This window comes from Carcharhinus amblyrhynchos, chromosome 2 (assembly GCF_965287045.1).
Source record: "Carcharhinus amblyrhynchos chromosome 2, sCarAmb.v2.hapA, whole genome shotgun sequence".
NCBI lineage: Eukaryota > Metazoa > Chordata > Chondrichthyes > Carcharhiniformes > Carcharhinidae > Carcharhinus > Carcharhinus amblyrhynchos.
Window position 1 is genome coordinate 55,267,151 of NC_137325.1, and position 15,236 is coordinate 55,282,386.

Here is a 15,236-nt window from a genome sequence, read left to right on the forward strand (position 1 = left end):
AAGGATGTGTAGGTTAGATGGGCTAGCCATGGTGAATGTGTGGGACTACAGACATAAGGTGGAGGAGAGAGCTTGGTTAAGATACTCTGTCAGAGAGTTGGTGCAGACTCGATGGGCCGAATGGAATAGAGAATCTATGACAGCTAAAAAAGTTGGAGAGAGGCCATCTCAATCTCAGTGCACAGTTTCTCAGTTACATAAAAGGGCAGTCTAATGCTTCTTCTGAGCTAGCGGACCTCTTTATGACCCTCCAGCTTCAAGAATGCTCCTGCCATTTTCAACTGAATAGCGAGCCAGCCCTCTAGCCATTAATTGGGCAATCTAGGGGAAAAATCACAGCCAGTGTTTGTTCCTCACAATGTGCAGACATTTGAAGCTGTCGTCAGGGTCCTGAAGTCCACAGGGAAAATCCTGCCCAAGAATTCAAAGCCAGCAAATACTCTCTGGCATCTCAAAAGATTCAGCAGATACTGTGATTATGGTACCTGATAAAAGTCACCAACTCTTCGAACGTAGCCAGCCACTTCAGTGTCACTGGGATTGATGAACCAAAAGTATCTCTTTGCATTTTTGAATTCTTCAGCTTTGGACCATGGCACAGTAAGCAGAAAACGTTCAGTTAAAGGAGCTGCTACAATGACATCAAGTTGTCCATTATACATCAGTACCTAAAAGAAGAAAATCCAAATAAGTAAATATAAGGACATTCACAAGTATCGACTATATTTGAACAGAACCCATGTTGAAGGAAGTGGAATGTTTTCCAACATTTTCAACAAAGTTTCCTTGAACTTTGATTGGATTTTTGCCAAGTCAGGATGACTCAGGACCCCTTTAAAAATGGTGGGCTGGTCCTCATTCTGGGATTCCCAACACCACTCAGGTGTTTCCAATGTATAGGAGTGCCTTTTAAGGGTGCAAGCTGGTCCAGGTCAAAATCCTGCATTCTAAATTGCTGGCCAGGTCACCTCCATTGCAGGGCTAGGCATATCCTCATCCTCTGTCATTTCTTTGGGGTCAGGCCAGCTTTTCAAAGTGTCGTGGGGTTTATGACGCTTCAGCGTAGTCTGCATGGGATCATCTTTTGAAACGCAAGTTCAGAAAGTCCTCCTTATGCCCCCCATACCAATTTATGCCCTGAAATATTCCCTATGGCTCCTCATATCTCCCCATGCCACCTCTTGTCCCTAAATAGTCAATATGGCCCCTCATGCACCCTCCATTCCCCCCATGCTAAGCTGCTGCACTTCCATGCGCATTCACTTATTGTACACTGTATAGAAACGATGAACAGTTCTGTGACAATAGTGTAAAAAAAATTCTGAAAAATCATTCATTGATAACTTTCCAATTTTTAAAAATATTCCTTCTTAACTAGGACAATAAAAGTGCCAATTGCCTAGACCCTTTAAAGGAAATACTTGAAATTGACAGCATAGTTAGAGAGTTGGTGCTACCGATCAACCAGTGTTCTCCCAGGTGCTCAGGCGATTCAGTAGGCTAATAGATTTCTAGGCTCAAGCCAAGCCTCATAATGGATTCTTGGTTGAGAGTCCAGTCATCTACTGGAGAGTTAAAACATCTGAACCCGACAGAATGCATTGCCTGATTGACAGTTCTGGCTCTCTGATATATGCTGTCAATTTTACAAAGTTTAATTACACAAGGTTATATGGTTTCAAGGTCTGGTATTTTTGGTCATTGATACTTTAAAGGGTCCAGATGAGTTGACATTTTACCGGTAGTAAAAGTTAATTTAGTTAAGTGGAAAGGTATCAATGAATGACTTTCTAAAACTTTTTTTGTACGTGCTACTGTCACTATAGAATTAATTGGTTCCAAACAATGTTTAATGGGTGAATGGGCAGAGAAGTACCATTGTTTGGCATGGAGGATATGAGAACCAAAGGGGTTATTTGGGGAAAGAGGTGGCATGGAGACATGAGGGATCATGGTGATTTATTGGGGAGCATGACAAGCATAGCTTGGCATAAGGGACATTGACGTTTGGGGGAGAGCAAAGCTTGGCATTGGGGTATGATGGTCCTAGGGGATGGGTGGAGAACATGAGGTAGCATGGTAGTGTGTGGGGTACAGGGGTGTGAGGGCCGAGGGGCATGTTTTCATTTTAACTAGGGTAAAGTTCCATGGGCCATTTAAACAGCTGAACCTGGCACTCAGTAGCCTCTGTGGCTGACTTCAATGTTTTCCTGGGTCAGCAGGCCTGACTAGAGCCTGTACTCACCTCTGCTCCCCCCAAAATGAAATCCCATCCTTGCAGGCAATTTCTCCTGACGTGGGTGGGCCAAATTGGGCACTCTCCTGACTCCTGCTATCTATCTCGAGAATGAAAATCCAGTCTATTAAGTCTGTAAGTTGCCAACTTTAAATGTAACCAGCCTTTGCCCACGGCAAAGAATTTTCGTTGCTTTTTATTCATTATCTCGATCATGACACTTCACTATACAATTTGCCAGGTAATTTGCTAGCCCACTTTCTGCCATATAATGTATTTAAACACTGCATAATTCATGTCAAAATAAACCAATGAATTATTTCTTATGCTTTATAAAACCTGTGATATATTTAAGAATCTTATCCGAAGGACAGAACACTTGCCAAGCGTTCCATACAAAACCCTCACAGCTGTTGCACGTATGTTGCAATGTGGAAATAATCAGGTGATCCCTAACATAAAACAGAAACTAAAGTACATTACACACTGCAGGCTTAAGAGGCTTAATTAGTACAGATAAGGATCCATGAGTTACTTTCAGGAACTGACAAATTTCCAGCTAAAATCATATTAAGTATATTTAGACTTTTTAAAGAAATAATTTTGTTTCTGTGAAACTCTCCCCTTGTGTGTCTGAGGCTGCTTCTCTCGAGCAGAAAGCAAACAGCAGACGGAAAGTTGTCACAAACTTCAACACGCCACTAACATCCAATTTTAAAATGACCAATTTACCAATTAAGAACAACTCTAGGACTTGCATAACAACAGGAAAAATGGTGAAAATACTCAGCAGTTCAGGCAGCATCTGCAGCAAGAAGAAAAGAGCTAATGTGTCAGGTCAATGAACTTTCATCAGAACCAGGAAAAATTGGAGGTATAATAGATTTTAACTAAGTTAAGATGCAAGGAAAATGTGGAACAGTGAAGGAAGGCCAATGACACAGTGAAAAGCCAGAGAGCCAAGCTGACAAAACCAATTAGAGTGAAATTGGTATGGTAATACGCAAGTAAACAACCAAAAATTAGGCCTAAAGAAGGTATAAATGGAAACAGCAGAATCCCCCAAAAATTGTTCTCTGAAAAATGGGAAAAGCGGAGGTGATATGAAATGAATGGAGACCAGGAGAGTGTGAAGGGTCTGATTGAAAGATGAGATGCTCTTGAGCTCTCATTGAGTTTCAACAGTAGCAGACCAACAACATGTTAGAGTGTGAGTGAGGCAGGAAATTAAAATAACACATGACTGGAATCTTAAGGTCCTGCTTACAATCTAAATGGAGGTATTGCACAAAGTGGTTTAGTCTTTCCGATGGACAGGAGACTGCACATTGAGCATTGAACAGACTATACTAAATTGACAAAAATACAAGTAAATCTCTTCACCTGGAAGAAATGTTTGCTATCTTGACCAGTGGGAAGGGAGAAGGCAAAAGGGTATGTGTTGCTACTCCTCTACTTGCATATGTGAATGGAAGTAGACACGGGGGGTGTTTGAGAAATGGATTATGGTCACAGAGGAAACAGAGTGGTTCTGGGACAGAGTAACTTAATTGGGTATTTGGAGACAGTAGGAAAGTTCTGATAAATATTGATAAGTAGAATCTGTAAAAACTGAAGCCTAGTTTAGCAGCTCGACTTAAACCTAGAACTTTAAAAATTCTGGTAACAGAACTTGCCTGCCAGTGGCAGTTAACTGTCAATCAGTTGCAAGCATTTGTTTCTGAACAGGTGCTAATCACCACATCAGAACAGGTTAGTCATCACTGGGAACTTGGAAATAGTATAAAGAGCAAGAGGGTCTGAGCAGAATGGTTCTGAACAGAGAAGATCTGGAATGGAATCTGAACAGAGTGGCTTAATTGGGAATTTGGAGACATCCCTGAATTTGGGGATTCAGAGAAAAGAGAAAATGATAGTAGATAAAAACTGAGTAATATAGATAATAAGAACTAAGTTACAACCACAGGAGCTGCTCTGTGGGGGAGCAGTGGAGCAGAGCAGAGCACTCCCTACACACTTGGTAGGTAGTGACTAAGTCGTTTTTCTCCATTTTAAAGCTACATTAAAGGTAAGAGTTTCAGCTTTTCTTAAAAAAAACCTTAAATAAATTTCTACTGGGTATAAATTTAACGTAAGGGTCTTTAAGCTGAGGGCTGCATAGCCTATCCCTGCTTCTATTTTCTATGTTTTGACAGGGAGCTCAGTCCTGTGTGTTGCACTGCCTACAGCATGTGGGAATTTATAGACACTCCTAGAAGTCTGGATGACTGCATGTGCAGAAAGGGGCACAGCTTTGACCACCTTGAGCTCCAGGTTTCAGAGCTTGAGCATTGGCTCGAGGCATTGAGTACCTGTGCGGGGCTGAGAGTTACTTGGGTCGCAAGTTTTTAGATGTGGTCACCCTACAGATTAAGGAAGTGCAGTCAGAGAGGGAATGGGTGACCACCAAACAGAAGAAGGAAAACTGTCAGGTAGTTAGAAAGGCCTCAGAGTGCATCTCAATCGAGAACCATTTTTCTATGTTGGAAAATGTGAGATCAACAGTTCCTGCGGGAAATGCAGCCAGAGCCAAGTTCACGACATTGTGGGGTGGCTCAGCTGCACAAGGGGTGGATCAAGAGTAGAGAGCAATAGTGATAGGAAACTCAATACGAGGGGTGTAGACAGGTGTTTCTGTGGTCACAGACATGACTCCAGGTTGCTGTGTTGCCTCCCTGGTGCCAGGGTCAGGGATGTAACTGAACAGCTGCAGGGCATGCAGAAAGGAGAGGGCAAACAGAGAGAGCTCTTGGTTCACATTGGTACCAACAACATAGGTAGAAAGAAGGATGAAGTCATACAACAGGAATTTAGGGACCATAGGGTTAGAACTTAGAAACAAAAAGGGGGCAATCATAATGCGGGAATGTACTTTAGAACCCCAATCAAGGAGGGTTAGAAGGGCAGATATGTAGGCAAATCTGAGAACTGTAAGAATAATAGGGTAATAATAGTAAGAGATTTCATCTTCTCCAATCTTAACTGTAATAGTCAAAATGTGAAAGGCTTAGAGGGGACACTATTCTTAAAATGCATCCAGGAGAGCTTTTTATGCAATAAACAGAAAGGCTTAAAGAGATGTAAGGGTGCTGGACTGAGTTTAGGGAACAAAGCGGGGCAAAAGATAGAAGTTTCAGTGGGGGAGTACAAAGAACAACACAGCACAGGAAACAGGCCCTTCGGCCCAACGAGCCCGCACCGCCATTTTATCATTGAGTCCCTTCTTCCATCCATGACCCTTGTCTACGCTTATGGCACTCCACATTGGAAACCAGATTGAGGGGAGACTAATTTAGGGACAATTTGTTACACCAATCAGCCTAACAGCACATCTTTGGGGTGTGGGAGGAAACTGGGGCACCCGGAGAAGACCCACGCAAGCACGGGGAGAATGCGCAAACTCCCACAGACATTGGCCCAAATCCATGTATCTGCACAGCAAACAGTGATAGTCACTGAGCTGTCGTGTTGCCCATCAGCTGGTCCAGTTTAAGCATACACTAACGACGTGAAGCACTAGGCTACTCTCGAAACATCCAACAGCAGCCCTCACACGACCCACCGCGTGTATGCCCCTTGTTGGACAACAAGGCGGATTGAAGCACCTGAGTATTTTGGGGACAGTAACCCTAACTCAGTAGGATTTATGGTAGTAATGGAAAGGGAGAGAGATGGACTGGTGATAAAGATTCTGAATTTGGGGAGGGCCAATTTTAGTAGGATAATACAGGGTCTGGGCCAAAGTTTACTGAGAACAGCTACTTGTAGAAAATTCTACATCAGACAGTGAGATTCATAAAATATTGATTTTAATAGAGTATAATAGAAATAGAGTAAAGGGCCAATATGTTTCCGTGAAAGAGAAGGGTGGGAGCAACAGGTCTACAGAATCCTTAATGTCAAGAGATATCGGGTTGGGTAAGGGAAAAAAGGGAGTCTTATGGCAGATACCAAGGGCTCAAAATAGCGGAAGCCCTAGAGGAGTACAGAAAAAACAAGGGGTTACTTGAAAAGGAAATTAGGTAAGTGAATAGGTGGCATGAAAAAACACTGGCAGGTAAAATAAAGGAAAATCCAAATGTTTTATAAGTATATTAAGGGCAAGACGATGACCAGGAAAGAGTAAGATCCAGTAGAGACCAACATGGCAATTTGTGTGTGGAGCCAGAAGACGTAGGTGAGGTTTTAAATGAGTACTTTGCATCTGTGTTCACTATGGAGAAGGATGGTGTAGGTACAGAAATCAGGGAGGGGCATTGTGATTTACTTGAACAACCTAACATCGAAAGAAAGGAGGTATTAATGGTTTTAAGGAGCCTAAAAATGGATAAATAACTAGGCCCAAATGAGATGTGTCCGAGGCTGCTGTGAGAGGTGAAAGAGGAAATTCGATGGCTCAGAATAATTTTCAAATTTTCTCTGGCCACAGGAGAGGTGATGTGGAAATGCCAGTGTTGGACTGGGGTAAGCACAGTAAGAAGTCTCTCAACATCAGGTTAAAGTCCAACAGGTTTATTTGGTAGCATAAGCTTTCAGAGCCTCACTCCTTCAGGTGAGTGAGGAGTTGTGTTCACAGACAGGGCGTGTCCCGAGGCATGGTACACTGGGGAGACCATGCAGACGTTACGACAATGGATGAATGAACACCACTCGACAATCACCAGGCAGGAGTGTTCTCTTCCTGTCGGGGAACATTTCAGCAGTCCCGGGCATTCAGCCTCTGATCTTGGGTAAGCGTTCTCCAAGGCAGCCTTTGCGACACACAACAAAGCAGAATCACTGAGCAGAAACCGATAGCCAAGTTCTGCATACATCAGGATGGCCTCAACCAGGATATAGGATTCATGTTACTATCTGTAACCCCCATGACTTGCCTGGGCTTGTCTGGCTGGAGACAATACACATCTCTTTAACCTGTGCTTAACCTTCTCTCCACTCACATTGCCTATACTTTTAAGATTTGATTACCTGTAAAGACTAGCATTCCAATCATTATCTTGTAAATTGAGTTTATGTCTATATATACCCTGTTTGTGAACACAATGCCTCACTCACCTGAAGGAGTGACACTCCGAAAGCTTGTACTACCAAATAAACATGTTAGATTTAACCTGGTGTGATAGCGCAGGAGAGATACCAGAAGACTGGAGGACACCTAATATGGTACCGTTATTCAAGAAGGGAAGAAGTGAAAAACCAGGAAATTACAAGCCAATGAATCTAACTTCAGTGGTAGGGAATCTATTGGAACGAATTCTGAGGGACAGAATTAATTCCACTTGCAGAGGCAAGGATTAATCAAGGATAGTCAGCATGGTTTTGTCATAGGGAAATCAGGTCTTACAAATTTGATTGAATTTCTTGAGGATGTAAGTGTGTAGATGAAGGTAGTGCAGTTGTTTTAATCTATATGCACTTTATTAAGGCATTTGACAAGGTCTCACATGAGAGGCTTATAGTGAATGTAAGAGCCCATGGGATCCTGGGCAATTTGGCAAACTGGATCCGATATTTGCTTTAAGGCAGGAAGCAGAAGATGATGGTTGAAGGTTATTTTGTAACTGGAAGCTTGTGTCCTGTGGTATTCCGCAGGGAGTGATGCTAGGTTTTTTTGTTGTTTGTAACATACATTAATGAGTGGGCCTGAATGTAACAGGTATGGTAAGCAAGTTTGCAGATAACACAAAAATTGGTGGTGTGGTAAATAGTATGGAGCAAAGCCTTAAGATTACAGGATGATATAGACAGGCTGGTTAGATGGGCAGAACAGTGGCAACTGGAGTTCAACCCTGAAAAACATGAGGTAATGCAATTTGGAGGACAAACAAGGCAAGGGAATGTACAATTAATGGTCAGACCTTAAGAAGTACAGAGAATCAGAGGGACCTTGGTGTGCTTATCCATTGATCTCTGAAGACAGCAGAACAGGTACGGTGGTTAAGAAAGTATATAGGATACTTGCCTTTATTAACCAAGGCATTTAATATAAGAGCAGAGAGGTTATGATGGAGCTGTATAAAGCGCTGGTTAGGCCACAGCTGGAGTACTGTGTGCAGTTCTAGTCACCACACTAAAGGCAGGAAGTGACTGCACTACAGAAGATACACAGGAGATTTACCAGGATGTTCCCTGGGCTGGTGAGTTTCAGCTATCAAGAGAGACAGGATAGGCTAAGGTTGTTTTCTTTGGAGCAGAGAAGGCTAAAGGGGTTCTGACTGAGGTATATAAAATTATGAGGGGCATTGATAGAGTGGATAGGAATGAACTTTACCTTTAGCAAAAGGGTCAATAACCAGACAACATAGAATTAGTTTAAGGGGCAGGAGATTTATTGGCGATATGAAGAAAAACTTCTTCATATGAAGTGTTGAGAATCTAGAGCTCACTGCCTGAAAGGGCAGTGGAAGTGCAAGCATTTAAGTAGTATTTAGATGAGCACCTGAAATGCCATAGCATGCAAAGCTACAGGCTAAATGCTGGAAAATGGGATTAGAATAGATAAGTGCTTGATGGCCATCACACACACAGTGGGCCAAGGGGCCTCTTTCCATGCTGTAAAACTCTGAAACAGCTGCTTCAGAATGCTGAAAGTGGAGAGGAGAAATTTGTTTGGTGGTGGCATCATTTTGGAGATGGCAGAAATGTCAGAAAATGATTTGTTGAATGCAGAGAAAGATGGGAAGGTAGGGGAAACTCATCCACCACCTCTACTGCCCCCTGTAAAACAGGAGACAAGTTGGAGCTGGTAGGAAGGCAGCAGGCAGGCCACATTCCATATTTACAAAGCTCCCCGTCTTCCAAAATGCTGGCAAGGGAGTGTAACATCCAACTCTGGATTACTAGCCAGTAACATAATCACTACATTACCATACTCAGAATACTATAGTGCAGAAGAGGCTCTTTGGCCCATCGAGTCTACACCGACACATGAAAGGCCCTGACCTGCCTACCTAATCCCACTTGCGAGCACCTGACCCATAGTCTTGAATGTTATGGCATGCCAAGTACTCATCCAATTACTTTTTAAAGATGTGAGGCAACTCGCCTCCACCACCCTCACAGGCTGTGCATTTCAGACCATCACCACCCTCTGGCTAAAGAAGTTTTTCCTCAAATTCCCCCCTAAACCTCCCATCCCTCACTTTTAACTTGTGTCCCCTTGTAACTGACCCTTCAATTAAGGAGAACAGCTGCTTCACCCTGTCCATGCCCCTCATAATCTGGAGCACCTCAATCAGGTCGCCCCCTCAATCTCCAGAGAAAACAATCCAAGCCTATCCAACCTTTCTTTGTAACTTAAATGTGCCATCCCAGGCAACATCTTGGTGAATCTTCTCTGCACCCCTTCCAGTGTGATCACATCCTTCTTGTATTGTGGTGACCAGAAGTCCACACAGTACTCCAGCTGTGGCTCACCAAAGTTCCATACAACTCCATCATGATCTCTCTGCTTTTGCAATCTATACCACGATTGATAAAAGCAAGTGTGCCAAATGCCTTTTTCACCACTTTATTAACCTGCCTTTCTACCTTAGATCTATGAACAAACATGCCAATGTCCCTTTGTTTTTTGGAACTTCACAATGTCAAATCTTTCAGAGTATACATCCTTGTCAAATTACTCCTGATAAGAACTTTTTAAAAACAGAAACAATAGAAGTTCCTGATTTCAATTTTTATGCAGTAGTTCGACTGAATTTGCATCACTGCAGTCACCTTAACAGGATGGAAGTCAAACTGTAAAATGATGTTTTTCTCCAATTTCATTAGCTGTTGTGTTACTTAGCCATGAGCTGTGCAGCACTGTCAGTTTTATCCAAAAAAAGTTAAATATGCATCTTTGAGTGATGAGTGCTTTTCAAAACAAAATCATAAATCTACTCAAACATACTCAAAACAATGATAATATTGGGTTATGTTGTTACACATTATGCATCATGTATTTCATTTGGCAATACCTTTCCTCTTATGAAAGTCTGGCCACATCTTCCACCACTTGCCCCACCTAAACTACCACAGTTACTGTGTAATTGTATCATCCTATCAGACCTCAGTCTTTCTTCCCTTGTTCTTTCCACAACTCAATTCTTGTTCAAGCAATTTGCCTGTCTGTTGGCTCACCTTGAAATCCTTTATTGTTTGCCAGCTCCTCAACCCTCACTCCAAGTTTGACCCTGCAATGTCCTCCTTTCCTTGCCCGCTCAATTGCTTCATGAAGTGACTCTTCATTTTCAGTGATTTTTCAATCTACATCTGAGCCTATCTTGCCCATCTTCATTGAACTCACTAATCTCTTGCCCTTTTTGTAGCTTCTTTCCATATGAACTCCCTGTCTTTATTTATGGTCTCCCACTCAAACTCATCATTTCCCATGGTCTCTTGTGGTCTTTACATTCGTTTTATTCTTAACTGACTGCATCCAATGTCACCTCTAAGCTGTGCGACTATCTGAAACTCCCCACACAGGCCACACATACAAATTGGCTTCTTTAAGTTACATGCCTATGTAGTTGCATAAAAACATTTAAAAGGCCCTACTATTTAACCAAATTGCATGCATATAACTCAAAAAAGCACATTTCTTGTATTTGTCGACTCTCTTCCAATTCCACTTATTGATGTCTGCTCCTGGAAAAGCTTTCCTTGAAAGTTGCTTGCAACTGTACTATTAAACTCTCAACTGGCTGGACAATCCCCAATATACTTGTGTCAGTATTAGTTAACTCAATGTTATCTTCTAACCTGGCCATCAATCCTGGTATGACACATATCTTTGTTTTCCTCAAGTCCAAAAGGTATGCAGTGAATGTAGCCAATCATCACAAGATCTGTATGGACTATGTTAGCTACATCTACTGCTTTCCTCCCTTCCCCATACTCACTTAAGCCAAACTCCTCATCGCCAAGAGACTAACCTTGAATTGCATCTCTCTCCCTTTCTAGTTTCTCTCCCATTTACTCTTTCAAAGCTCACCTCATCTATGAGGGCTGTCTCTTGCTCACTGTAATTCCCATTTTAGTTCTTGGCCCTCAAGCTAATTAACACTAAATAGCTTCCTGCTTCAGTTATTGTCCAGTTACTTTTAAAATGGCTCTCAGTTCACCTTTACTTTAAATAAACCTTTTTTTATTTTAATTACTCCACAGCCTCATTCCTTTTGGCAGCACGACGGCACACTGGTTAGCACTGCTGCATCGCAGCACCAGGGACCCGGGTTCGATTCCCCACTTAGTTCACTGTCTCTGCGAAGTTTGCACATTCTCCCTGTATCTGTGTGGGTTTCCTCCGGGTGTTCTGGTTTCCTCCCACTGGCCATGTTAAATTGCTCCTTAATATCGGGGGACTAGCTAGGGTAAATGCATGGGGTTATGGGGATAGGGCCTAGGTGGGATTGTGATAGGTGTAGACTTGATGGGTCAAATGGCCTCCTCCTACACTATAGGATTCTGTGGTCTCATGACCATCACTTCCCCCATGTTCCTCTGACTGTGTTCTCTTATGCATTGTGTCTTCCCTTGGCCTCATCAGATGGACCATGGCTTCTGCTGATGATCTCAAGCTCTAGAATACCCTCACTAAAATTCTCCACTTCCTGTCCTATTCCTCTCCAAGGTCCACCTAAAAACCCATCTGATTAACCAATTCTTATATTTTTTAGCTCAGTGGTCTTTTCTTCATTACACCTGTGTGAAGCTTTTTAAAAGGTTTTGTGCAATAAATGGTTACTGTTCTTGTTTTATCTTCCACCACTATTGTCTTCTACAATTTGGCCAAAACATTGTAGTTGTACTTGCAAAGTACAACTTCTATAAATCCAGAATAATATACCAAAATCTGTATTTTCAGAATTTGTTCGACTAGCCTCATCTTTACAGAAGTGATTCTTACCCGATAATTATTCATTAATATGGCTAACCATGGCTTCACTGATTGCATAATATCCTTCAAAAGATGTTTCTCCACTGCTGATCCATCATGGAAGGTCAGATTTCCCACATGAATTAAATTTCGCACTTCAGGTTGTGATAAATAGGCACCATAGTAAACTTGATCCAAAGGCTCCTGTTAAATATAAGATTATTGTTATGAATGGTTAGTGACCATTAATACTTATTAGAGAAATCCAAACAGCTTGTTTTAGTCAATAGAACTATGTCACAAGGTATTTCATTTTTGAACAAAAACACAACATTTATTGTATATTTAAAAAAAACTGGAACAAAACAAGCATTTTAACAATTTGGTTCATAACTATGTATGTTATGCACTCAGGTTTACTTCATTACTTCCCCTAAGAATTTTGTTTATAAAATACAGCAATCTTAAAAGTTATTTACTTCAATAGGGACTATTCGTAAATATGCCAGAGTCCTCTTGGGCTACTGTAGAAATATTGAAAATAGAAGCAGGAATAGATAATTCAGCCCTTCAAGCCTACTCTGCCATTCAATATTATCATGGCTGATTCTCTACTTCAATGTCATTCCCCCATACACTCCCCATATCTTTTGATGCCTTAAGAGTCTAGAAACTGATGTCTTCTTAAATATATTGAGTGACTTCACTCCCACAACCTTCTGTGATAGAGAATTCCACAGATTCACCATCCTCTGAGTGAAGAACCAACACAGGCACTATTTCTATGAGCATCTCCTTTAGCACCCTTGTATGTAGATTATCAGGCCCTGTGGATTTATCAAAGGCAATTTTGAGCCCTCAGTCTCCCTTTTTGGGAATGGCAGCACACACTCAAAATTTAGAGAGCACAATTTGCACCGGCAAGTTTCTGAGTTCCAATCTTACTGGCCCCTCGCTGGTGGAGTTGTGCGAAATGTGCAGCGGGACCACATTAGTATTTCATTAGTGACGTTATGGACATTTCCCTCCCCCTGCTGCCCGCCCCCCCCCGCCCCCCCCCCCCCCCGGTGCCAACGTGATGTCATGCCAACAGCATTTACAACACCTAGACGTAAACCTGTTGTGGGGTCCTCCCTGGGGCGTAAAAGTGAGTATAGCTCGTGGGAGAAAGGGACATGGACAGGAAGTGGCCTGGCAATGCCCCCTGGCATGGCCTCTTGGTACTAGTTGGCACCATACCTTTGCCAATCTGGCTGTGCGAACCTGACAAGTGCCAACCAAAGACAGGGGCATGGCCTCCTTGGGAGGCTCGTGGGGGAGGGGGAAATTCATTCAGATTTGATTATGGGCAGAGAACAGATGGTGGAACAGGGGATGCCATCAATGGCCCTTGGTGGGCAAATGGGGTAAAAGATTGGTGGTGAGAGAAGTGCCAACTCTGGTCAGGGCTGAAAGGGAGGCCGATGAGACCTCTGTGGTGGGCTGGGAGAGAGGTTTACTCAGGTTCTGATTGGGGCACCGTTTAAAGGTGGTGCCACGATCTCTGTGCAGTTGGGTTTTGCTGCCATATTTAGGCCCCACCCCCTCTATGATGTGAAACATGCACCTTTGGTTTATTTTGCAGAGTTTCCTAAGATCTGAGAGAAACATGCCAGTTTTCTCACTGGAAACAACATTCTACCTTTTTTTAGTAAACTCACCCCATTAGCTTTCAGTCCTATTAGTTTCTCAGTTTTTTTTAGTAATACTAATTTCCTTCAATTCCTAATTCTTACTAGACAATTGGTTGCTTAGCATTTCTGGGAAATTATTTACATCTTCCTCCATGTAGCTAGAACAAAGGCAGTTGTTTAATTGCTCTACATTTCCTAATTCTCCCATTTTAGACTGTAAAGACCTACATTTGTCTTCACTAATTTTTTCCTTTTACATATTTACACTATACTGTTCCCAATCCTCAAACTTGCCACTTTTTCCAGCAAATTTATATGACTTCTTTTTGTACTTTGGCCCTATTTGCTACTGGCCCTTGTTTCCTGTGCCTTCCATTTTTGCTCTCTACTACTCTGTCTTTTATTTATATCTTTGCTCTTTTGTCCTACCCCAGTAAGGTTCCCTCACCACTCTAATTTTAATTCTCCTCAGCTCAGCTATTCTCGGATGTAGAACTTAATTTACCATCTTTTGGCCATTGATGCCTCAGTCCCTCATTCTTGGTACTTTTCTAATATGTCCAAGATAATCTACTGGTTTTCTTTCTTTGCCACAAGACTCTGGGGGGAACCACTATAGATTTTTTAAATTGGGTGATCTTCCAGTTTCTGTTCCCTCACACAATTGAAATTGAGATTAAAGTCTCACCCACATTCCATAGGGTAAATGATGAAGCTAGTTGCTTAGTCTGCTTACAGTGAAGATCTATCTAACTTTACTTTGGATTTTTTTTTGGTGCAATTCAAATTGACACTCCAATTTCAAGCAGCAACCATTACTTGGATAGTTCTGCATCTCTTTATATAGCTTTAACTAGTATCAGTCTTCCCAGAGGTTTTGGTTTCCAAATCTCAGGTTCAGTTTTTATTTCCTTAGAAACTGGGTTGGTCAATTTCCATTCTATGTTACCTTTCCCTGTTTCCATTTCAGTTTCTGTTTTCAATAAAGTTACTCATTGTTTAAGTTTCTTCCAACAGCTGTTTTATAGCTCGATCTCTTCTATTCTGATCTTTTCATTGCAATAATCTCCCATCTTGTTTACATTACATTTACCCCATTTTCTACAGCTAAAACTTGAATACTTAAAAGTACAATTTATATGCTAAAATTACAAGGTATATTCTAAAATGCATGAAGCATAAAGTAACATCATACAATTATCAAGTAATCTCATGTTCACAGATTTCAAAATCCTGTAAGTTATATTAAGTTTAGTTAAAGGTGTGGATTAAGCATTTCAATATTTTCACTTTGAATACTCTTCAACTTAACAGACATTTGTTAGAAAATTCCAATTTGCAAATTGCAAGGGAAAATCACCTCTACAACAAAGTATCCTCATCCCACTCACCATCACTTGGAACATCTCCTATTCAAGGATATAGAACA

At 41.7% G+C, this 15,236-nt stretch overlaps 2 protein-coding genes across 5 annotated transcripts in view; one reads left to right on the forward strand and one right to left on the reverse strand.

Moving 5' to 3' along the window:
* The window catches only part of chn2 (chimerin 2), a 504,281-nt gene that overhangs the window by 35,058 nt on the left and 453,987 nt on the right, over positions 1–15,236 (forward strand). The gene's annotated exons all lie outside the window — the stretch shown is intronic.
* Positions 1–15,236, reverse strand: part of cpvl (carboxypeptidase vitellogenic like) — a 92,655-nt gene that overhangs the window by 20,029 nt on the left and 57,390 nt on the right. For all 4 annotated transcript variants that reach the window (XM_080205981.1, XM_080205963.1, XM_080205971.1 and 1 more), the window contains exons 11-12: positions 12,165–12,338; positions 486–668 (exon numbers count right to left, since the gene is read on the reverse strand). In XM_080205981.1, coding sequence (XP_080062107.1) covers positions 486–668; positions 12,165–12,338 — 357 coding nt within the window. The remainder of the gene's footprint in view (positions 1–485; positions 669–12,164; positions 12,339–15,236) is intronic.